The sequence below is a fragment of the Medicago sativa genome, chromosome 4 (genome assembly GCF_051527215.1).
Source record: "Medicago sativa cultivar Bolivia chromosome 4, Bolivia_mono, whole genome shotgun sequence".
Classification (NCBI taxonomy): Eukaryota; Viridiplantae; Streptophyta; class Magnoliopsida; order Fabales; family Fabaceae; genus Medicago; species Medicago sativa.
The window spans coordinates 83,411,910-83,437,694 of NC_140752.1; the positions used below are offsets into that span (position 1 = coordinate 83,411,910).

Sequence of the window (25,785 nt, forward strand, 5' to 3'; positions counted from 1 at the left end):
TGATTCATATGCTATTTGAATTTTTTCATGTTAATATATGAGTAAGATTGACCTCAAAAGAAAATGGGAAAATACATGGCAACAAAGGCAAGTTCTTCGGTGAACATGTGCATGAAATCATCAAGAAATTTTAATGATGGTCGATGATACTATTTAAAAATAAATATTTATGGTACGTTTTATATTTACAATTAAAATAGTAACTTAATTGTCCCGTAAGTGTAGCTCAGTTGGTAGCTACCAGGGACAATGTTTGCAGGGGCCGGGGTTCGAACCCCGGATTCCCCACTTCTCCACACTTTAAATCTCCACACTTTAAAAGTGTGTGATCTAGCCACTAGGCTATTGAACCAAAAAAAAAAAAAAATCTCCACACTTTAAATCTTTTAAAAGTGTGTGATCTAGCCACTAGGCTATTGAACCAAAAAAAAAAAAAAAAAATAGTAACTTAATTGATGTTAGTTCAATACGAACTACATATTTATTTTTCACCTTTTTAATCAAACTAATAACATTTAAGTCACTATTTCAATCGTAAAAATGAGCAGGAAAACTAACAACTACTACCAAGAGACGATTTGTCGTAGTTGAAGATTTAAATATTTTTTAAAAAGTCAACGATGAATCACTTATGAAGATGATCAATATTAAAATTACTCGGCAATAAAATATGATTTTTTTTTAATGATCATAATACTAAGTATGAAAAATTAGAGAATGGTCTAATTTGTAAATTATTAATTTTCATCACTAATTCAAAACAAATTTCCGATTTCGATCTATAGTTAGGTATACTTTCGCTCAGATGGGGTGGAAAAAAATTATTCATGAGGGATTATTTTATGACATTTTGCCTTGTAAATTAAAATATTCTAAGAGGGTAATTCAATGTTTCAACTGATTTTTTTTCTATTTATAATTTTTTTATAGAGTAATTGTTTATTTAAAGTTAGGACATTTTTATAATTTATCAAACTTTGGAGTAAAAATATCAATATAGAAAATGTGGTTTAAAATAAAAATTCAACCATTTAAAGTTAATTGTAATTTTGCATAAAAAAAGTAAGAAAAGCTTTTTTGTTTAAAAAAATAAATAAATAAGTAAGACATTGTTTTTAGTTTGCAAGTGGCATCAAAATTTTCATTGAGTATCATGTGTGTACACATTTACACCACCATTTCTATTTTCTATACATCTTCACCGGCATCTCTTGCTAACATTTTTTTTTTTTGAAAGCATCTCTTGCTAACATATATACAGGACCGTACAGGTGTCATCATATTATATGCTTTTAGATAAGGTATACTACATTCATATAATTATAATTAACACATTTTGCCTTGTCAAGAGTTCTCAACATTGCTATAGTCACAAAATCTGATTCCATGTTAGAAATTAGAAATAGAATATAATAATTCTATATATATGCGGTCTAGCAAGGCCAAAAGCTAATTATTATTGTTGTTGAACCAAAAACAGTCTTAGATTGCCTTTACGTAAAGCATCTTGCTGTGCTATAAAAAAGAAAAAGAAGTAGTGAAAAGGAAAGCACTAAAAAGTTAGGAGATGACCAAGTCCAAATTGTTATTCAATATAGTTCAAAGCTTAATAAGAAACCGCAGCATGGACACGCAAGCATACCAAACTATAGTGAGGTGAGGGCAAGGTAGCTGGGATATTTATGTATCATTTGAAGCTAATTTATTAATTTTTTTAACTAATTTCGGTTATTTAATTCATCAAACAATTTTAACTAACAAGAAAAACGATAACTAGGAGGGAAATTTATATTTCTAAAAATCCTCTGAAATAAAAGGAATAGTAGATTTCCACCCGACAAAACCCTAGATAGAAATGTCATAATTAACTAACTAACTTTGTCAGGACATGTGTTGGTGCTAGCAAAGTTTGATGTTTTCTTAGAATCCTTTGGTATAATTTTTTTTAGCTATTATGAATTTTGATTGTATTATCACATTTGGTATTTGAGATAGAAATGTTTACACTAGATTTGTGTTGCCATGGATATATTTTAAGAAAATTTGTTATAATATACTTCATTATTTATTTCATATGAGTGTTGGTAAAAAAATTATCATAACTAATGAGGTAAAAAACATAAATTACAAATAATAACCAGAGCTTAATTTGAAACTATATATTACAATATATTTGGCAATTCTATTTGTCAATTAAATGGAAATTATAATGCATGCATTGATCTCCAACTAATCTAAGTTTCGATGACCCATATAAAATAAAGGAAAATATTTCAAAATATCAATTTTTCTAGCTAGACATACATACCTTATTTATGGGAAACCATATGATCACCACATGGTGATAGATTGGCAAAGTGTTGGTAATTACAAACGAAGTTAACATGCTTTTTACTTAAATCATATTGTCTGATTTAGGTTTTATGCAAGTGGTCACAGTTGAAAAGTATATAAATGCTTATAAACCATCTTCGATTGCACATGTCCTTCTAGCTTAATCAAAGTGATGTGTTCGAATTCAGCCTAAAATATACAGCAACGTTATAACTTTTAGAAAGAGTTTGTCGTCCATTTGAATCCAACAGTACTTGAGAGATTAGTCTTCACAGTTATGCGTGTGGAGGATACCTTGTTTACACTAAAATCGTCTTAGATTGCAAAGACAAATCGTTTGAACCTAAATGAATAAAAAAAATAACATATTCTCTCTCAAATAATTTAATATTAATGCATTTTGACCAATGAATTTGAAATCAACAAATTTAATATTTTATTTGAATATATATCAACATACAATTTTATCAAATCATGTGCTCTAAATTAAGATTCGAAGAGGTGGGAAATCAATCATGCTCAAAACTTGAATGGTTACAAAGAATAGATGCTGACGTTGGCTCCCCATCAGCACAGCAAGACAAACCGTCTTCACCCACGTGCTTCTCACTGTTTCAGGCTACGGTCAAATGCCGGTGCCAGTCTCAGACACGTGTGTTCCTTTCTATTATTCCAAAACCAAAGTTCATCATATTTTTCAATTTTACAACTAAGTCGAAATGTTTGAATCATTGACTACTACAGTTTCTAAACATCTTCTTCTCAACTCAAACTCAAGCTCCTCTTCAAGCTGTGTGCATCATAGCTCCACGTTAATTTGAAGCTTTTGATGTATATAATTATATATACAACGTACATATATAAAAATGGTCCAATGTGAATATCATATATCTTTATAAAAAAATTAACTTAACCTTTAGACATTAGCAATGCGTGTATTATAAACATGATTGTATTAATAATAATAAGACAATATTACTTGGACGGATGATAAATAAAATTTAATTTTAATTTACATCAACAAGTATTATTTAAATTACGAAAGTTTATATGTCATATACTAGATGACAATTGCTGAGATTTTTTTTTAACTCGAATCCATCAACGTTCCTTATATGTATGAAAATAAATTTGACATTATTGGAAAAATGTGAGACTAGGTAAAAGCAATAGTAGAGTCAACTATGCTTTATTTGACTATTAGTTTTTAAATCAACATAAAGACCGGAAATACAAACCAGTGAATGAAGAAGATTTTATTACGTGGGATTGGATTCCATTCAACTGTATCTTTTCACTGCTTAAATAAATTAGAATTATTGGTTTCATGTGGTACATTATATTTTCGGCATTCCAAGAGAACACAAAAGAATATGTCAAAAAAAGAGAGAACACAAAAGAAGTTTTTGTTTTTTGGTTTAGTGTTTTTTAGAAGACTCCAAATTGAGTTGAACCGTCAAAAACTTTTTTAAAAAATGATCAATTTAATTTAATTCATTGCCAACTTTTAGTGTTTCAAAGGGTTAAATCATTTCCTCCAAAAAAATAGGTAATCAAATCAAGATTCTACCAGATATTAATTAAGATTATATTAGAGTAAATTTTATATCATGGCAGTATATAAATTTATTATACACAGCAAATACCATATTTTGTCTTCTAAAATGCTTATATATTATTGTTAAAAAAATGCTTATATCACTGTACTAATTAAAAAAAGAATTCTTATATTATATTTTAATTTGGACCCGGAGGTGATGATTTGATAAATTTGGTCACCCTATATGACTAGGTGGTATCTTTTGTTATTAGTGTATGTATCTTATGGTTAATTAATTAATAATATGATTTAATTTGTATACATGTCACGTAAAGAATTTTACATGAAAATTTTTACATGAAAATAATGTATTAAAATTAGAATATTAACAATATATGCCTTTTGATTTATTTATAGGTCAGGCTGCAAATATACAAAGTGACATTAATCTCCCTATCTGCTTAACTAATATTGATGAGTTTCCTTAATGGAAGTAAGATGGTCTAAAAATGTTTCCATATGAGAAAGCATGCACTTTCTACTCTTTTGATTGGAGGGTATTTTGTCAACCTCCTTTTTAAAAGTGACCTAGCAATTCTCTGTTCAAACCCAAAGACTTTCTCATTTTCTTTTATTCTTATATATAATATATCACACACACACAAACACATAAATAACTCATCAAGAGATAAGACTTCAACCAAACCTCACTTCACACTCTTCTCTTTTGCTTCTATATATCTTTCTCTTTCTTCTTCATGTCTGATGAACCTAAACAACCTTACTATCAAGACTTCATGCTAGATCATAATTATCATCATCAGAAAATAGATCAAGAATCTAACAGCATGTACTCATGTGAAAAACAATTTTCAACCTTTCATAACTTAGATTCATCACAACCTAATTACTTTGATCCATCATCTTATAATATGAGTTTCACTGAAAGTTTACAAGGAGGAAACATGGATCACTACAATTCACCACTTGCAACTTCTTTTGGAGTACTATCTCCTTCTTCATCAGAGGTTTTTTCTTCTGTTGATCAAGGAAATCAAAAGCCTTCAGCTGGAGAATTAGGTGGTGGTGATCAAACCCTTGCTACACTTAACTCATCTATCTCTAATTCCTCATCTTCTGAAGCTGGAGGAGTAGAAGAAGAAGATTCAGGAAAGAGAAAGAAAAATATTGGGCAGGTTAAAGAAGAACCAGGACAAGAAAGCTCTAAAAATGGGTAAATCTTTTCTTCCTCTTCTTTAACTTAATTGTCTCATCAAACCCTTGAGTTTAATTGATGGTGCAACATATGTAGTTATTATTACTTAATATATGTTTTGGAATGAAATACAGGAACACCAAGGTGGATAAGAAGAAAGGAGAGAAGAAGCAGAAGGAACCAAGGTTTGCTTTCATGACAAAGAGTGAAGTTGATCAGCTAGAAGATGGATACAGATGGAGAAAATATGGACAGAAAGCTGTCAAGAATAGTCCATACCCTAGGTAAATTATAAACAGTTGCATTCAATGGAAGATCCATTACCACTATTAAAACAAAGTCAATAATTTCACATAAAACTAAATCATATACTAACTGACCTATACTATACTCTATAGTCTATAGATCTGCTTGATGTAGATGTTAATTTGTAGTTAAATTCATCAAATTCAATTCAAATTTCTTTATACATATATTCAAATCTTATTTATTTATTTACACCTCATGTTCCCAAGAGAGACATTAATATATATTAATTGAATCATAGCTAGTAAAAACAAAAGGAAATGAAAGGAAAGTCAAAAGGAAATTAAAACCATGTTCAAATTACATCAAGTATACAACTCTAGCTAGGGTCTACTCTAGTTACCATCAAAACAATGGCTTGTGTATATTTCTTAGCATTGATTAAATTAAGATGAAAGTAATATGATGAATGAATTAATGAGAAATTGCATTTGATTTTGCAGGAGCTATTACAGGTGTACAACACAGAAATGTACAGTGAAAAAACGCGTAGAAAGATCATATGAAGACCCAACAACTGTGATAACAACATATGAAGGTCAGCATAATCATCCTGTCCCCACTTCCCTAAGAGGCAATGCGGCTGCAATGTTCACACCTTCTAATTTGCTATCTACACCTACTCCTTTCTCATATGGGTCAAACTTCCCTCAAGATCTCCTTCTCCACATGCACCACCACAACACCTTCAATATCACTCAACCAACAACACATTCTACTAATACCGTTGCTGGTTCCATTTATTCACACAACAACATTAACAACTCACTTCTTCAACAATATCAACAACAACTTCCTCCTGATCAATATGGACTCCTTCAAGACATTGTCCCTTCCATGTTCCTCAACCGGACCAACCACAACTAATTATTAATCAAGATCCATTCATATGTACTCTCTCTATCTCTCTCAATGAACTTATTTATGATCTTTTTTGTACATATATTTATATAGTTTAAGTATGTAATCTTCATAGCTAGTTTCATTTAGTTATGACTTATCATGACATCTGCTATATACATATATGGCCAGCTATGTGATGGATGATAAGTGGGAACTGTTTTTGTTTTCTTAAGGAAAAATCATCGAGTACGTATGTATTAATCCTAGGGAGAGGTTATTTAGAGATATCTTTTTATACATATATGCATGCAGGTTGGCGGCCCATTTAATTGGGATTTTCATGCTATATATGTGGAGTATTAGTACTATGTAACATCATCAATGACAATTGAGATATTGATTAATAACTTTCATATGGGTTTGGGGAAGGAAAATGTTACTTGACTTTGTTTTGTTTAATTCTAATAGTTTTGTCTAATGTGCATAATTAAATTAGTTTTTGAATTATGTACATGTATCATTTGATCAACAAGTCACATCGTATCACTTTTGATCTATTGCTGAGACATATTATTCTAATGATCAAAATAAATTTGTGTATAGTGCAAAATTTGTCTCACTTGTATCAAATAAAATTGACCTATTATTATTTCAATGTTTCTATTCCATACCTATTTTAGAACCTATTGATTGCATATATGTTGAACTATTTTTAATTGTGATCAACCCCGCACATAATGTGTTTATTTTATTGAAGCTTCAAAGTGTACTACATAAATGAGATAAATTGGATGTGTCCGTTATTTATTGGTCTGCATATTATAAAGCCTGATCTGACCACTATGGTTAATGGATGTGTCCGTTATTTATTGGTCTCCATATTATAAAGCCTGATCTGACCACTATGGTTAATGGGTCAATCCACCCAATATATAATTATTTTGTTTATTCAACATTTCATATTTTTATGTTACTTCGATATATTAGTTTTTTCACAATTATCTATTTGGTGAGATAGGATTGAACACAAGTCTAATTTCGTTCACATTAACACTGAATATCAATTAAACTCAAGTTTTACTCATTTAACTAAACCAAATTAATTATTATAAACTTTGAAAACATTGTAGCACCTCCCGGTGCTAACAATTTATGTGTTGGTTAGATCAATAGGACTAAAGAATTTGACATGTCATTTTAAAGAATTTGACTCTGTATGATAGCATATTTTAATTCTATACGAAATTAATGTAGACTAATGAATTTAAATAGAAAAGGTTAACAAATTTATAATTTTATCCAAATTACAAAATTTAATATAATAATAGGAATACAATTGTTATTCATATTTATTTAAATAGGTCAGTTTAATAGGCTTAAAAGACTTTTTGTAAAAATAAAAAATGGCTTAAAAGACTTTTCTTATGGTCTGTAGTATGATCTTGGTCTTTAGTATGATCTTTTAGCTTTTTTTTTTTTTTTGTAGTGGCCGGAGTTTGAACCCCGGACCTTGCATATTTTATGCATTGTCCCAACCAGCTGAGCTAAGCTCACGAAGACAGTATGATCTTTTAGCTATATAAACGTTTAAAAATCTTAGTATTTTTTATTTTAAAAAGATGGAAACCCTTTAGACTACTAGAACTTTTACCCGTGCTACTGTCCGGGTCATAAACAATGGAGAAACTAATATATATTACAATATGATCCATTACATAAAAAATAAAACAATTCAACATATAAAAGTTTCTTGAGCGCAAAGCAAACGACATGGCTCTCCAAATAAAAGTTTTACCTGAAATAGTAACAACAATTAACAACAATTAGAATGAAAATGCACTTCACTAAGCCAAAAATAATAAACAATGAAGGCATATATAGAACAAAAAAAATTGGGACGTTCATAATTATATACATACTCCGTCAAAAATGTTATACTATTCAGTTAGTCATTCAAAATAATAACAATTTTTTGAAGTGCCGCGCTAATTATATACTGTTTCTATATCAGTTGCAGAATTGATAGATACATCGGTAGCTTTTAACAATTCAATAGTTGAATAAAAAGAATCGACGGAAAACGACATGTTCAATAATGAATATTTATGCTTACTCCAATTACATAAGTACAACTTATTGATATAGTTATCTGCAAATTTATTTTGATTCGCATCAAAGTAATATAAGTGTAACATCTTAGTCATGGAGGTAAACGCCGCGATTTAAAACATATAATTAGTGTCTTACACCAAAACGCTATTTTAAACATTACTGCATTTCATAATTTTTCCCTGTAATTTATCAGATTTCAACTCTGATACCGTAAATCATTTTCATACCGCTTGTTATGGTAATATTATTAATTCTCCAAACAAAGAACACATAATTATAGAAGAATAAAAGATATAGAAGCAGTGCAATATAACTGTAATAAAAACAGAATAAAAATAAATGACAGAAAATTCCAAAACCATTAAACATGACAGCAACAAAAGAGCAAAAATAAATATCAATCCATAGTACATAATAGATCGCAAAAAAAAAAGGAAAAAAAGTTCAAAACTACGGCGATAGGCTTGACAGATCAAGGTTACACAGCCAAGATTTAAAACAGTTTAAAACTACGGCGACAACACCCTGCAACACGTATGACTCCGCCAGCCGTGTGTAGCGATCAATTTGGTCCCCAAAATCATGTACAAACATGCTTGGGAGAACAACCATGCCCTAGAAAACAAAGCTTGGAGTTGAAGAAGGAGATCGGAGGTGAAGAGTAATGAATTTGTAACGCCCTCCTTTTTATTTAATTATTTTAAATGAGTTTTAAAATATATTTATATGATTAGTGTGATTTATAAGATTTATGTGATTTATATGATTTTAGAGAAATTTATTAGACGTTGTGACTTATTCTATTGTTTAATAAAATAAGATTCGAAAATAAAATAAATATTAAGTTGTGGGGTTATTTTGTGTAGAAATATATTTGTTATTTGATGAAGAGATATATTTGTTATTTTGTGTAGAAATATATTTGTTATTTGGTGTAGAAATATATTTGTTATTTTGTGTAGAAATATATATGTTATTTGGTGTAGAAATATATTTGTTATTTTGTGTGGAAATATATATGTTATTTAGTGTAGAAATATATTTGCTATTTTGTGTGGAAATATATATGTTATTTAGTGTAGAAATATATTTGTTATTTTGTGTGGAAATATATATGTTATTTAGTGTAGAAATATATTTGTTATTTTGTGTGGAAATATATATGTTATCTGGTGTAGAAATATATTTATTATTCAATGAAGAGGTATATTTGTTATTTGGTGTTAAAATATTATATACATATATATATATATTTTGATGAAATATGTTATTATTTGTTATACGGTGTATTATTATATATTTAGTGGAAGACTATATTTAGTAGAGAAATATTATTTATTAGAATGTGAGGATTATTAGTGTGAGTGGATTTGGGGGTTAGAATAGAAAGAAGAATAAGTTGTTGGGCCTAAATAGATTTGGGATGAATATTTTAGTATTATAAATAGAGAAGCTTAGGTTGGAAAGAGTTTACATTAAACCGCTTTTTGGAAAAGAGGAGAACAAGAAAGAAGAGAAGAGAAGAGAAAAGTCAAGAGAAGAGGGGAATACCTTAGGAAAGAAGAACGATGCTGCTGATTCAGGAATTAATCTAAGGTAAGGGTGAGACTATTTTACTTTAATATTAAGTTGTAAATCATTAGATTACATCTAACAAAGTTGGGGAGAGTTTGTGAGATTAAGAGGATTAGGGTTTTGAGTGAAGAATTGAGGATTATTGGATGAAAACTGTTAGATTGATGTAGAAACTGTGAACAGTCCTTAGATAATCCGTAGAATGATTATTGGAATAGTTTTGAGGTTTAAAACATATGATTAAAAGAGAAGTCGGTGAGTTTAAGAATTAGGGTTTATGAGCGATTTTGATGATTAGATGATGAAGAACCGTAGAATTGATGAGAGAATCATGAACAAACCTTAGATATCCTATAGGAATGTTATTAGAAGTAGTTGGATGGTTAGAAACATGAGAATGGATGAAAAGTTCAGATTCTGAGAAAAAGTGATTTTAAGTGTTTTTGAGAAATAAGTGATTCTAGGATAAGCTGTTTTGGAGATTTAAAAAATATGATTTTTCAGTAAAATATGATAGGATTTGTCGAATAGAACGCGTAGGCGAAAACGGAATCGGATTCGGAGTAACGGTTAGGTTTTTACGGACGAAACGGTGAAACCGAAAAAAATGGGACTGCACAGAGCTGCGCCGCAGATGGGCCCTTGCCTTCCCACGCCTGGGCGCAGCAAGGCAGCCCCTCATGGGTGACTGCCTGTTGTGTTTTCGTTGCGTGCTGTCAGAACTTCGATTGTTGCGTTCTTGTGTCTTTTTCACCCCTTTCCGTGTTGAATTAGCTTTCGGTGTAAACATAAAAGTTGTAGATATTTGAGTTAGTTTTCTAATGGTTTTGGTTTGACATGAAAATGATTCATAGTTTTTGAGTTATGATGAAAATAGTCCAAGTGGGTCTTCAGAAAACTTTAAGAAACTTAGCATAACTAATCCCAAGTTAGTCCAAAAACTTATGGTTCGTTTCCCAACTTCAACTTAAGTATTAGGGATTTAGTTAAGGTGTTTTATGAGTATTTGGCTTATGTCTCATTGATCAAACTTGATTTGCTTTTGAAGAATGTTTTGGACTTTAATATGAATGTAATTGATTAATGTATATGTGGTTATTGTTGTTGATATGTTGGAATACATTATGTGAGTATTGTATGATACATAATATTATGATGTTCTATGATGTTAATTTGATATGATTCATTTCTTATTGATGATATGATATTCTAGCACTGTTATATGCTGCAATTGTTGCTGTTTGTTGCTGCTGAATCTTAGTGAAGATGTATAAGTCGGTCTAAGTTGTCATGATTTAAGAAGTTGTCCATTTTAATGGAATTGTATAAGATGTTCACGTTGTTGTCCAAGTTGTAGGAAGATTGTGTTGTTGCATAGTCAGTGATGGGGGCTTAATGCCCGACAGGTTCTTTATGACCTTAGCGATGGGGGCTTAATGCCCGACAGGTCCAAATATGACCTTAGCGAAGGGGGCTTAATGCCCTGGTGGTACCACATGCATATTGAAGTTGTCTAAGTTGTTGTTGAAGTTGTCTAAGTTGTTGTTGAAGATGTTGTTGCATTGTAGAGTCGTCATAACTTATATTTGATGATGATTTAATGATGATGTTTGTTCAAGAAGTTGATTATGAACTTAATTATGAAGTTGTTTTCGATAAATGATATGCTTTGATAATGATACTTATGTGAAATACATGATGATGTTTATGTCTATGATTAAGATGTTATGATTAAAAGGATATATGATAATGCTTATGACCAATATTTGTAGATATGTGATGATATTCATATGATGATATGATACGGAGTATATAACTAATATAGGAAGAATAGTGACACTAATTAAGGAAGTCTAAGTTGTTAAATATGATTAATGAATTATAAGATGTTTAAGTTGTTGAGTGTACTTTATATGATTTATATGCTTAATATTATTGTTTGAGAAATCTCACCCCTCTGCTTGGAAATGTTGCTCTTCGTATGGGTAACTTGCAGGTAACCAGGATTAGTTGCGGTCGTGAGTGGACTCCTCACAAGTGCGTCTTAGGTGCTCTGATACGTAACGGGATGGGATTATGTCTTCTATTTCTATTCCTTATGTATTACTTATGGATTTTTATGAATAAATGTTGAACAAGACTTATGAGATTTTTATGTTGAGGCATGCGTGCCAAAGATTATTTTTATTGTTGAACTAATTTCCGCTGCGAAGTTTTGAATTACTTATGTTAAATGATTTTGAAGAATAAATTGTTATTTATTCAGTTTATGAATTTTTAAGAAGTGTAGCATTCCGTTTAAAGTTGAAAAACTCTGATTTATTTATGAAATTTTTACGTTGGGAAAACGGGGTATTACACACCAAATCTGAACAAGGAATAAAACAGAATTGATGTTCGAGACGGAGAGAGAGAGAGAGAGAGAGAGAGAGAGAGAGAGAGAGAGAGAGAGAGCTGCGGCGACGGAGAGAACGGCAACGGGAGAGAATTCTTGTTTGAATGTCCGAGAGTGAGGTGGAAGATGAACAACTTAAAGGGGAAGAGATTTTTTTTGAGTAAAAGCAATCTGAATTTCAAAACGTAAAGAAGGAATAATGGGAGAGGAGAGAAGAGAACGTTAAAAATGAAGGAGAAAGAGGTGGGCATCGATAAGTGTGGAGTCAATATGGGAATTGGAGGATAATGAGTTTCAAAGAAGCCAACAGAGAAAATAAAGCTTTGGAAAATGCTAGCAATAATGAGGCGTGACTTTTTGCATTGGAAGTGTATCTCAAGGTTAAAGATCCATCCAATGGCCATAATGAATTGGAGCCAAAAACTTTAGGGTTGGGGTTTGCAAAGTCATTAACAATATTAACAAAGATTAGATATAAGTATGAAGTATGATAGACCCTTTAGACCGAGCTGGCATATTCTCCCTCTATCAAGAAACTCACAAAATGAAGAAGAAAAAAGATGGAAATCCCAAATCGACCCAAGTATATGGATGGATAAATACTCCCAAACAAACAAAACAATTAATTCAATGGAGCCACACACCGCTCATGATATAAACAACACCTCCCCTTTTATTTTAGCCAAAAATCATCTCTAAGATCAGGTTCTTCTCTAAGAGCTTGAGTGTTATGCGTGAACTAGAAAATGATACCCTTATTCTTTTAATTTGTTCTATAGAATCACAAAAATAGTAAATCACATTTAAGATTTCCATTTAATTTATTCAAATTTCTCTCAAAATATATACAACAATAACAAGAATATGTCCTTTCAATATATATATATATATAGGGGATGTATCAAATGAGAGGATGTCTTATAATGAGAGGATGAGATGATTAAATCAGAACCGTTAGATCAAATCTAGTGGCTGATATTTATTTGAAGCAACTCCACACGTTCCGTATGCACCTCTCTTCCTTTCGCCTTCCTTTCTTCTCTCTTCCTTCACTGTTGGGCTTCGTTCTTCTTCCCTTCTCTGAACCACAAAAATGGCTTCAATTTACAGTTTAGTCTTTTACAACCATTAATTAATCTTAACCCATCTTAATGGATTCACTCATCTCTGGCGTTAAAACTTCCTTTCTATTCAGACCTATTTTTGCAAACCTAAGCACGGAGACGCCCATGCATCACCACCGGTTCTATAATACTGTAGCCGTAATTTGGAAATTGCCAATCCATCTCCACCGATTATTCTGCCTGTACTACAAAGCGATTCAGATCTATTTCTGGATTTTACAGAGAGAGAAGAGAAAAATACCCTTTTTGACGTCAAGCGTATTTCGCTTAGGTTTTACTATGGGATCCTGTCACTCTAATGTCCTCAAGCGTATTTCACCATTGCCGAAGCTTTTAATATGATTTTCTATTGTACAGTAGTTGAATTAGTTTTCACCAAAGATTCTTAAGCTTTTCGCTGGTATTAGTAACAAGGAATGAAAAATTAGGTATTTCAATTTGCAATTTTTCAATTAGAATGAGAAGGAAGAATCGATAATAAATAAAAATCAAGAAGATAGTGACCAATTTGTGTTAATTTTAGAGCAGCAAGTATGCAAATCTGGACGATAGAGTGGAACAAGAGGAAGAAGACGTGCTTATAGAATGGAAGGCGAACATGTGTATCTTTAATGAGCAAGTAAATCTTGACCATTTATTTTAATCAGATGGTTAATATTCAATGCTCTCATCTCTCATAATAAGACACTCCTCTCACTTGATACAATCCCTATATATATATATATATATATATATATATATATATATATATATATATATATATATATATATATATATATATATATAAGGCATGTTTGTATTAGAAAAACAATTATCAAGATGATCAAAATTATACTTTTTTTTTTGTTGAACTTTTGTTGGTCAGTTTTATCTTCCATTTACTATTAAAAAATAACATTTTGATTTTAAAAAAATGTAATTGATTCTGTTAAAAAAATGAAGTAACAAAACACAAATAGATAATCTATACCAATATCTCTAACAATGTATAAATGGAGTAAGGTTCCCTAAAAAAAGGGAATAATGTCTTTTGGGTTGGATTTTTCACTATCCCAAATTTGTCATTCATTTAAATATTTTTTTTTAATAATTCATTTAAACTATTTTATTTACTATTTTATCTTCTTTATAATATTATTTAAACTATTAATTATGTCAAAAATATTAATTAAATCTCATTATAATAAGAACTATTTAAAAAATATTTCATCACAGAATATGTCAAAATTGATATCTCTTCATCCAATTAAGTGCGGTAGAAAAGTGGATAGATGATGAGCACGTTAGTGCCATGCTCGTCTATTTGCTAGTTAAAATATAATGAATCTTAAAATACATCCATTCTATTTCTAAATCATTTAACAATACAGTAGTATTCACAAATTTAGATTATCTATATTTTTCAAGTACTTAAATTTTGAACTTTTTACTTGTTTAACCCCTCGAGTTTCAAAGTAGAATTATTTTTGGTGCCCCACAAAATATACCCGATGCGGCCAAACACCTCAAATATACTCAAAGCCTCCTTTTGTCTAAGATGTAACCTTAAATTGCTCAGTTAGAAGAGGCGTGCATTAGGTGCAAGTGTTTCTAAAATTACATTCATTCATTTTCAAATAGCCCAAATCATTGTGTGTTAATCACATTCCATTTTCATTCAATCCTTGAGGCACTGGTACAAGTTAAAAATAACGCTTTTTTTTTTTGACGAATAAAAATAACGCTTTTGATAGAGGACCATCTGGAGGGGATTTTGATCTCTCACACACGTATGGTGTATTTATATTTATATATATAATATTGATTATTTTGATATAATTAGATTATGGGAAGACATCCATATAATATTGAATGTATAAATTCATAACTCCTTTAAGAAAAATCAATTCAAGATTTTACTTTTTCCGTGAGTTTCCTATGACTTAGAGAAATATATATTTGAACATATATTTTGAATAACTATTTTGACCTTATGTATATTGAGGTATTTTCGTAAAAGCAAAAGAAAAAAAAGCTTCAAAACACTGTGCCAATATATCATAGGAGTATTAAGACAACTAATATTTTTAGGTTGTTGAAAAAGTTGTCATAAAAATTATGTTAATATATCATCACTCGAAACTTATGACCATAGTCTTTTGATTATGGAAGACGTGCTCATACATATTGGATAACTCAAAAATTGAGTCACCAGTTTCAAAAGACGGTGCAACTAAATGGAAAATTGCTTTTAGACTAAACGATTTGTTATCACACACATGGAAATGACATTCAATACCCAACTGTAGTTAACTAACATTCGCTGCTTAATTTTCTCTTTTGTAGCAAATAGTAGTTAACTACCGTTGAAGTATTTTGGTCATTTTCATGTGTGTGATAACAAATCATTTAAGATAAACAACAATTTTCAACTAAATGGAACACCCGCGTGCAAGGCCCAAAATAATTTATATCTCATAATTATTATAACATTTGGCATGTAAACTATTGAGCTTTTTATTTAGAATGTAAACTATCGAGCTTTTATTTTTGAATATTACTACTATTCTCACTTTCAAAATTTCTCCAACATCCCATAATTACCCATTTATTCCAATGCCAGTTAACTTCCGTTTATGATACTTTCAAACCGATATAAAAAGTGGTGGAACTGATCTTAAAAGTGTTGAACAACACTTAACTTTTGCTAGAGACCTGAACGACAGTTAAATGCCGCTCGACCAACGACAATTGAAAAAATAGATATTTGAGAACTGAGAATAGTAACTTTCTTTATTTTAAAGTGACAACCACATTACTCATTAATAAAAGGTGGATAGAGTTATCCATGTTGAGTTGACACCAATAAAAATCATTCATCTGTCTTTTACTATTTATGTTATAGATACAAACGTCAAAATGGGAACTAATTTGCATGTATTTTTGTTTTTCTATTTTTCTATTGTGCATCCTTGTATGTTTATTATATCGTATATGGTTATATATATTTTTGGAATATATCACAGTCAAAGAAAAGATAAAAAAAATTCTTGTTATAATAGAATGTAACTGATATTTTAAAATAAAAATTTAAATAATATTATGGAAAAGATAAAATTGTAATTTGAACAGTTTAAATGAAGGGTATAATTAGAAGATAAAAGTCAACCCAAAATCATACATCTTCTTTATATATAGGTATGGATGACATGAATAATGGAAGACAAATGAATGATTTTTTTTCTACGATACAAGGGAGGCCGTTAGACCAAACTACAAACGAACACGACAATTAAAATAAACATTGACTACATCCTGCCATAAAAAGTTAACACAACCCAGCGGTGGATGATCTAAATAGTAAGAACCCGTAGCTATTGAAAGTGCATAATCCGCAAGTCAGTCAGCTACCTGGTTTGCATGCCTATAAATATGTGAAACGGTAACCTACCAATCCTTCGTCATAAGACGATTAATGAGGAGACAATAGAAAAGCAAGGATGAGTTAAGGGACACCCCTTATTAACCAAAGATAACGCAATAGCCAAGTCAGATTCAAATGAATGATTTAGATTGATGTCAATTCAACATTGATAATTCTATTCACCTTTTATTAATTTTTTTTTTACGCAACCCACCTTTCGATGATGTTAAAAATCATTTATTGATAACTCTACTCACCTTTTATTGTTTTTTTTACGCAAGCCCCCAACATTGATGAATTTTTAATCATTTATGTCATTTTATACATACACATAATTTTTTCCCATCTTTAATTACTTTCATATTAAATTGCTAACCATATTTCTAAAAAAAAACATTAAATTGCTAAACAATAATATCATTTTCTCTTCTTTTAACTTCTTTTTTCATTATGTATTTTTCATCAACTAAACAATTTTTTTAAAAAAAAAATGGATAGTAGTAAAAAAGTAATCAATATTGTATTAAAAAGTGAAATAAGTCAATTATTTTATGATAATATATATATATATTTTACAAATTGGTTGCTTATTAATGGGATGGAGGGAGTACTTGGTTTGACAAGAGGGTTTAGTTTATCATGTTAGTTGGTAATAATTTTCGTACGAAATTAACCTAATTCCATTTCATGATAACGACATGATTATTATTAGAAACATAAAAAGGAAAGTGAAGGAGAGAATGAAACAAAAAAAAAGCATCAAATTAATTGAACAGTAATCATTATTATTTTTTGCTAATAGAACACTAATCATTCTCAAACCAATATATAATTAAATTGGAAAACATAATTTAGATGTTAGATTTGGAATGTTATTTTGACCTGTTAGTTAATTAAACTAAACATAATTACAAAATGTATATATACTATTTTCTTGGTAGTTTAAGAAAATGTATATTTTAAGCAAGTTAAGTAAGAAAAGAAAGTAGCAACCAAATTGAATTGAATTAAACACTGGTCACACTCCTCTATTTCATTATCTATCTATGTAAATCTAATAAACTGGTAATGTTAGTTTGTTTGAAAAGCTTCTTCTAAGTTTCCAATTCAACCACTGAGAGAGAGACATCCCCTCCGACATTTTCTCTATTCTTCAAGCAAACTCTTCCTTCCTCTTTCAGATCTCTTTCTAGGGTTTCTCTCTTTCTCTGCTATCTATTTATCATCACTCTTTCACACGCTTTCTTCACAAATTCTCCTACTTCTTCCATTTCTTCGTATTTGGTATGTATCTGTATAATTCTCAGATTTTCATTTTCAATGCGTCTTTCTTCTCTGATCTCTATTTTTTTAATCAATTTTCTAGATTGGAGGATTGGAGATGGTTGTTTCCGGACCAATAACGCCGGGACAGGTGTGTTTTTACTCTAATTCTTTCATTTCAAAGTTTAATCGAGAATTGATTAATTAATTGTGCTGAATGGTGATTGATGTTGTTGGAGTTGATCTGTGATAGTTCTTAGTTGTGATTTTTGTGATCTGGATTGTGTTGAAAGATATTTTAATTTGTTAATTAAGTTGATGTAAGTTGTTTAGCTAAATCTGATGCATTATGATCATATTTTTGAGAAAAATCAATTTTAAGTTCAATGTGAATGGCTGTGTAATTATGAAGAAAACATATATATTGTATGCATGTAAAATTCTGTGATGTTCAACTCAAGTTTCAGCATTTTCGCTTGGAGTATAAGAAAATTGGATCTAAAGCTTTTGTTTGTTATTCATTAAATATTTAATATTTATGATAGTTTTTGGATGATGTTGGCAATTTTATGATGGAGCTTTGTTTATTATGCATTCAGGTGTCTTTCTTGCTGGGAGTTATTCCAGTTTTTGTTACATGGATATATTCAGAATACTTAGAGTACAAAAGAACCTCTTCTCCTACTAAAGTGTAAGTTTTTTAACACTGTCATAGGAAAGCAAATTATTGACTTCAATTGATTCGAGTTTATTAGGACACCTTTTTTCTCTTCTGTTTGGCTGTTTCTTCTTGTGATTGGATTGATGAAGTTGAAGAGGGTGACCATAATGCTTTAGATAAATATGTTAATAAACATTGAGATCTTGTGCTTCCACTTCATGGTATTTCAATTTTGATGTGATTGGTAAAAGAAAAATCTACTAGATAAGTCTTTGATGAAGTATTTGGGAATCAAAAGTGATTCTTAAATCAAGTAGCAGAATTTAGTGTTTACTTATCAAGTTTACGGCACCCGTGTTACAATTACTTACAGATCTGAAACTGCACTTGTGCCTTTATTTTGAAAAATAATAATAGGTAAATTACTGAATGGATTGATAGTAGTATATTTAGCAAATCTGGAGATTGAGATTTAATAAAAAAAAAAAAAATTAGATGATGACAAAAACTTTGAACTTTTGGACTTCGGATACCAACCAGTCAGGGTCGGTGGAGTAAACATACATATTTCTTCATGTCTCAAATGGCATTCAAAATTTAAAACCACTACTATCCTGCAATCAAAACTGCAATCATATGGTAATTTGGTATCAGAAGGTTTCATGGTGTGAACATAAACACCTACTAATGTGGATACTATGTTTCCCATCTTGGATCTACTTATGTTTTTGTTTAAGCTACTAAACTTGATATGAGTAATCATTTTCTTCATTGATGCACTTTTATGGTTTGAACTTCCTACTTCAAAAATTGAATTTCATGCTATGATAGTTTTTGACACATGGAATGTATGAAATTACTTATCTGCAAATATTTTCTAAATCTGAACAATTCTCCTGATGGACTGCAGTCATTCAGATATTAATCTTGATGAGTTGGGGAAGGATACAATTAAGGAAGATGATCGGGCCATTTTGCTGGAAGCAGGGCTTACAAGATCAGCATCAGCAAAATTACATGCATCATCTGTCAAATTAAATTTGATTCGGTAATTTTTTATGATATGCAATGTCAGGGGCTTCTTTAAAGTTTTTTACTTCTATATTTTAAGATCCTTATCTTTTTACTTGTTTTGTTTAGGTTCTTGACCATGGATGATTCTTTCTTGCTAGAAAATCGGGCAACTTTGAGGGCAATGTATGTCATTGTTTTGTAAATTACTACTAAATTATTATATCTTACACTTCTGAATCCTAAAAACATATTGGTAATTTTCTACAGGGCTGAGTTTGGTCTGATTCTGTTTTATTTCTACATATGCGATCGAACCGACTTACTTGGAGATTCTACAAAGGTACACAAATACCACTTATTATATTTCCACTTGTTTTTGCTTCGATCTGTAACTTGAAATATTTTTATATGGTAAAGTGATTTTCATAGAGAAACTTGTTCTGAAACTTCAATTTTTGTTTCCTTCTTTGTAATTGTTTGGTTTCTCGTTTAAGTTTTCACAATTTCTGTTGTTATTAATGCTTTGAGTTTTCTTTAGAATATTTATGTATGAATTCTTTAGAATTGTTTTCTTTAGAATAACTATTCACAAGTTATTGAAAAGGATGCTATCTCATAAAATGTCCACCTTGACTAATTTTTACCGGTGGATTTTACAATAGCCCAGTTCACAGTGTTTTAGTTTGTTTGGGTGAGTGTCTATCAAACGTGATTTTGAATGAACTTGATTTTGGAAAATTGAGTTTACGGTGAAGTGATTTATATTTTTATGTTTGAATATAAAAGCAAGTTTGATGTACAATTCAGTGTAATTTTTTTCCAAAAAAAAAGTAGTGTAAATTTTTTAACCGAACACAAACTACTTTATCACTTCTTGTTAAACCAAGGTTTGGTAGCAAAATAAATTCTGACGTTTTACAAGCAAACATGACATTTTTTAATAAAAACACGTTTGTCCTATGTAAAAGCAAGTTTGGGAAGCTCAAACGCTCTCCCATTATGCAATTAGCCGTATACACTTTGATGTATCATTGTTTTTGTTGTACTTCTGTTAGTTCTTTTTCACTAGGCTTTAGTGAGATATATTCTGCGACAAGCTTCGCTTGGGTAGAGATATCTTGTTACATGTTTTACTTTTACCTTGTCAATTTTTACTCTTAGCTTTGTTCACACTTGTGGAATTCATATCCAATGTACTTTATGCAACAATTTTTTGTTCAAACAAAGTTATCAGGTTTGTTTAGATATGCTGCTGCACAGGCTTGATTTTGAAATATTTATATCCACTGGGTCTATAGATATAATATTGAATAAACAGTAGTCCTTTATGTGTTTAAATTTAATAAATCAACATATGATCAAAAGTTTCCATTTGTAGTTTATTATTTTCTTACCTGCTTTTCCTTCCTTTTTTTTGACAGAACTATAATCGGGATCTTTTCATTTTCCTCTTCATTCTTCTGCTTATAGTTTCAGCAATGACTTCTTTGAAAAAGCATAATGACACATCATCATTTTCTGCACGAAGCATGCTTTACCTTAATCGACATCAAACAGAAGAATGGAAAGGATGGATGCAGGTGGGTGCTCCTTTTTGGCTGATCCGAAAACTTGTAAATAGAGATTCTATATTTTTGCTTACCTCCTAAAAATTATGGTCAAAAGTATTTACTCTACCTTTTCTGTTCATTGACATTTTATTTATGAACTGACATTGTTTTACCTGGCTACAACATGCCTGATGTGAAAAATCATCTGAGTTATATTTGGATTTCTCATTCTTATGTTACTTTTTTTAGTATGGATTATGATTTATTTCATAGCTGTTGCCAGGAAAATATTATGGAATACTGAAGCTATTTGATGATATGTGATGAAAATTGATGCTTTTAGTTATTAAAATGAAAAAAGAAAAAAAAATGAAACTAAAGTTGACGTAGCTTGGTGTAGTCTTGGCGCGTGTTACTTTCAAAATGCAATATTTCATCCAAACTTACTCTTTTTTATAACATGGTTTTGAATCTGTCAGGTACTTCTAACTATTTGCTGATGTTATTGTTCGGTGTGTTCAGGTCCTTTTTCTAATGTATCATTATTTTGCTGCTACGGAGATATACAATTCAATACGTGTTTTCATTGCCGCGTATGTTTGGATGACTGGGTTTGGCAACTTCTCCTATTATTATATCAGAAAAGATTTTAGCCTTCCACGCTTTGCTCAGGTGATATAGATTTCTTGACCCTGAGAACCATTTTTATGTAACATATTTTTTCAGATGGTGTTGTCCACTGTCTATCCTTAATTTGCTACTCTTTTTGCGTAAACAATATACCTAACTCATTAAAGTGCCTTGCAGATGATGTGGCGGCTTAACTTTTTCGTGGCCTTCTGCTGTATCGTTCTCAACAACGACTATATGCTCTATTATATATGTCCAATGCACACGCTTTTTACTTTGATGGTGTATGGAGCATTGGGTATATATAACAAGTACAATGAAATTGCCTCAGTGATGGCCGTAAAGTTTCTGGCATGCTTTCTTGTGGTGATCTTGATTTGGGAAATCCCAGGATTCTTTGAATTATTCTGGAGCCCATTTGCATTCTTTTTGGGTTAGTAATACACGCAAATTGTTCTTCTGTATATTAGTTTTTTTTTTTCTTCTTGCGACTTTCCTTACCAACACGTCATACCTGAGATTTCCAGTTCGTTTCATTCAACTGATTCATAGCCTCGAGCCAGTTTCTTTCCCATAATCTACTATTTATGTTTGAAATTGAACAGTTTTATTGCCTTTCAAGACTCAAGTTGTGCAGGCCCCCCCTTCTGTTGTTTACAATAGTTATTGCCAACCCGTTTACAAAATTGTGTATTGGTTAAGTGACTATATATATATATATATATATATATATATATATATATATATATATATATATATAATAGATGTTTTTCCCCCTTTAAAAACAAGTTGTATACACTCTTTTCAACGCATGTTTTTTATTGTCGTTTTGCACTTTTCAAATTGATTTACTATAATAAGAAAGGTAATCTGGTATCCTTTTTACTGCAAGTTCATAATAGTAATCTTCATATGGCAGGTTATACTGATCCTGCAAAGCCTGATGTTCCCCGAATGCATGAGTGGCATTTCAGATCTGGGCTTGATCGCTACATTTGGATAGTTGGAATGATTTATGCCTACTTCCATCCAAATGTAATATCATATACTAGCTTGTGTTGTAGTGTGCAATTTTTTATAATGATTTCCAGCAATTTTAAGTTTGACATATTTTACCATTTCAGGTTGAGAAATGGATGGAAAAATTGGAAGAGAGTGAAACTAAGAGAAAAGTAACAATCAAAACCGGCATTGTGTCAGTTGCTTTATTTGTGAGTTTCATGTCTTCTTATTGTAAAACCATTTGCTTATTCATGGTTTTTTCTGCTCTTTTAAATGCTATTACTTCAATTCACGCTGATGTAGTCATGTAGACCAAAAAGACTAAGCAAGAACGTTTCTTTTTCTTTTTTCTTTCTAGGTTGGGTATATGTGGTATGAATACATATACAAGCTGGACAAGGTTTCATACAACAAACTCCACCCATATACCTCGTGGATTCCAATCACGTGGGTGTTATCAACTTCTCTTTTACTTTTTAGCCTGTTCTTCATGTTTTATTTGTTTCCTTCGTTTCTGCTTGAAAGATAGCAAATCATAGAATCATGTAGTTAAACATTTTTTCCAGCTCCATCTATTGATTTTCTAATTATTATTATTATTATTTTTCAGCGTTTATATTTGCTTGAGGAATTTCACTCAGCACTTACGGAATTTCTCTTTGACCCTCTTTGCGTACGTTTTCTTTACCTTAATTACTGAAATTCCATGTTGGGTGGTTTTGATGGATTTTGCTTTTATTTGGTAACACCTATTTTCTACTAATATTTGTTTCTTAATTTCTCCCGTTTTATGGATTATCAGGTGGCTTGGCAAGATTACTTTGGAGACTTACATTTCACAGTTTCACATTTGGTTGAGGTGTGTATGCATATTAATCTTTTATATTTTTTCACCATCCTCTCGGCCTCAATTAATTTATAAATATGGGAGTGAGTGTGGTTTCTGTTTCATTTGGATGCCCAGTCATTCCCTGCATTTTATGTCTGTGAGATAACATTAAGAGGGCTATGTGATGCAAATATACAGGAATTGACAATTCTGAAAGAGTTGATCCAGTCAGTTGAGATACATGCTCAAATGATTTATGTATTATATCATCAATGTGTTTCCTACCTTACTTACTTTAGATTGATGAATTGAACATATTATGATCCCTAGTGATGATGACCCAGATCAATAGATAATAGCGCACATGTAATTTTAAGATTTCTTGATCATGATCGATCTCAATAGTTGCTGAAGTGGGTCGTGGTTTTAGAGACTGCAATTATCATGAATAGAAAAACTTCAGGATGTATGTTGTCCACCTTTTTATTGCGAAGATGTTTTATGTATCTGTTGTTTCTAAAATATGTCTTATATTGGATCATGAACAAAATTTGGAAAAATTATATGGTTCAAAACATGAAAGATTTTTCCCTTAGTAAGATGTGTAATTGATAATTTCCTCTTTGCATACAGATCAAATATGCCAAATGGACAGCCCAAGTGGCTTCTTTCTTTTATCCCAGAGTACCCCATGCTCAACTTCATGCTTACTACCGCTATATACGTCTTGGTATGGATCTTTTCTTTCTTTCATTTTTTTCTTCTACTTCTAGTCAGTCCTAAGAGCACCAGTTAAGTAATTAAAAACTAGAAGTGCATGAAAAAGTATAACATTCAATACATTGCTAAATTAGGAAAATTGTACTTTTTAATAAATTCATTTCATTTTTATTCTTTAACTAGTGTGCTTGGGGCACTTTTAGCATCTATCTTTTTTATTTATCTTCAAGTTTCAGGAAAGATGTCCTGATTAAGTTGCACTTTTTGTGCTGCAATGCTATTTTGACATTATTTTGCAGGTATCTCATCGACTTTTTGAATTAACAAATACCCTCAAGACAGTGTTTGTACCCACAAAAGATAATCGGCGGCTTTTGCATAATTTTATTACTGGGGTTGCCATTTCTGTTTCTTTATATTGCATCGCTCTGATTCTGCTCCAGATCCCTCATTCAACGGTAAGCCTCTATTTGCTGCATGAAGGGTTTGTGGAAAATTTTAGGGAAGGATAATTAAAATCAGTTTTTTATTTTTATTTGATGCTGATAGGTTTGAAATGAACCCCAAAAAGAGTTTACATAGAGAGTTCAATTTGGATTGACTGTGCGGAAAGGAAGCTAGGTGGATTAAAATAAGAATACATGGGAATGTGGGATCTCATTTTTTTGGAGCAATGTTCCTATAGTTGTTGGAAGTAGTATCCCCATTCACTGCATCAGGTATAAATATTGGCGTTGGTTTGTGTTGGAGGTTGGCATATGAAAAGGGGATTAACCCCAAAGGAATTTAGACCAATTTTCTGTAGCTTCATTTGTGCGCACACGTATAAGGAGGAAAAAGTAGGATCGTGTTACAAATTTGTTTTCTTGGCTTCGAAGAAATTCAAGATTCATTATTACCCGTTTGTGTTCAATTTCTGTAATCATTTTTTGACTTGTTACATATGTGAAGGATAACCAAATATATGTATATTCATTTGACAATCTTAGCGGAAACGCGTTGTCATACCCTTGTAAAAATAGGTCTGTTTCTGTTTTTGTTTTACAATACAATAGTTTTGTTTTGATGGCCATGATTGCTTGTGTTACCATTTAATTGCGAGCCAATACTGGAATATGTGGTTCGTTGTGAACTATCGTTACACTTGGATTTTCCAAATGTTTATATTCTGGCTCTAAAGATTAAATTTCTTGGCGGCAAACTGGATACAGAATAATACCCAAGTAAACTTTTGTCAACTCTTTCTTACCTTGTTAACAAGTTTTAAT

The 25,785-nt window shown here is 30.8% G+C and overlaps 2 protein-coding genes across 2 annotated transcripts; both read left to right on the forward strand.

Annotated features, from left to right (window-relative positions):
- Positions 1 to 4,543: 4,543 nt before the first annotated feature.
- LOC146932819 (WRKY transcription factor 28-like) lies at positions 4,544 to 6,673 on the forward strand. The gene is made up of 3 exons (XM_085707995.1): positions 4,544 to 5,108; positions 5,225 to 5,374; positions 5,840 to 6,673. The coding sequence occupies exons 1-3, from the start codon at positions 4,633 to 4,635 to the stop codon at positions 6,261 to 6,263; spliced, it is 1,050 nt and encodes a 349-aa protein (XP_085564121.1). The 5' UTR covers positions 4,544 to 4,632; the 3' UTR covers positions 6,264 to 6,673.
- Positions 6,674 to 17,886: 11,213 nt separating this feature from the next.
- Positions 17,887 to 25,589, forward strand: LOC146932820 (protein REDUCED WALL ACETYLATION 3-like). The gene is made up of 17 exons (XM_085707997.1): positions 17,887 to 18,132; positions 18,215 to 18,262; positions 18,711 to 18,802; positions 19,683 to 19,820; positions 19,913 to 19,969; positions 20,054 to 20,126; positions 21,208 to 21,366; positions 21,859 to 22,008; positions 22,144 to 22,399; positions 22,886 to 23,001; positions 23,091 to 23,177; positions 23,327 to 23,415; positions 23,579 to 23,641; positions 23,771 to 23,827; positions 24,431 to 24,527; positions 24,817 to 24,975; positions 25,067 to 25,589. Exons 2-17 carry the CDS (start codon positions 18,230 to 18,232, stop codon positions 25,070 to 25,072), a joined length of 1,632 nt encoding a protein of 543 aa, XP_085564123.1. The 5' UTR covers positions 17,887 to 18,132; positions 18,215 to 18,229; the 3' UTR covers positions 25,073 to 25,589.
- Positions 25,590 to 25,785: the final 196 nt, after the last annotated feature.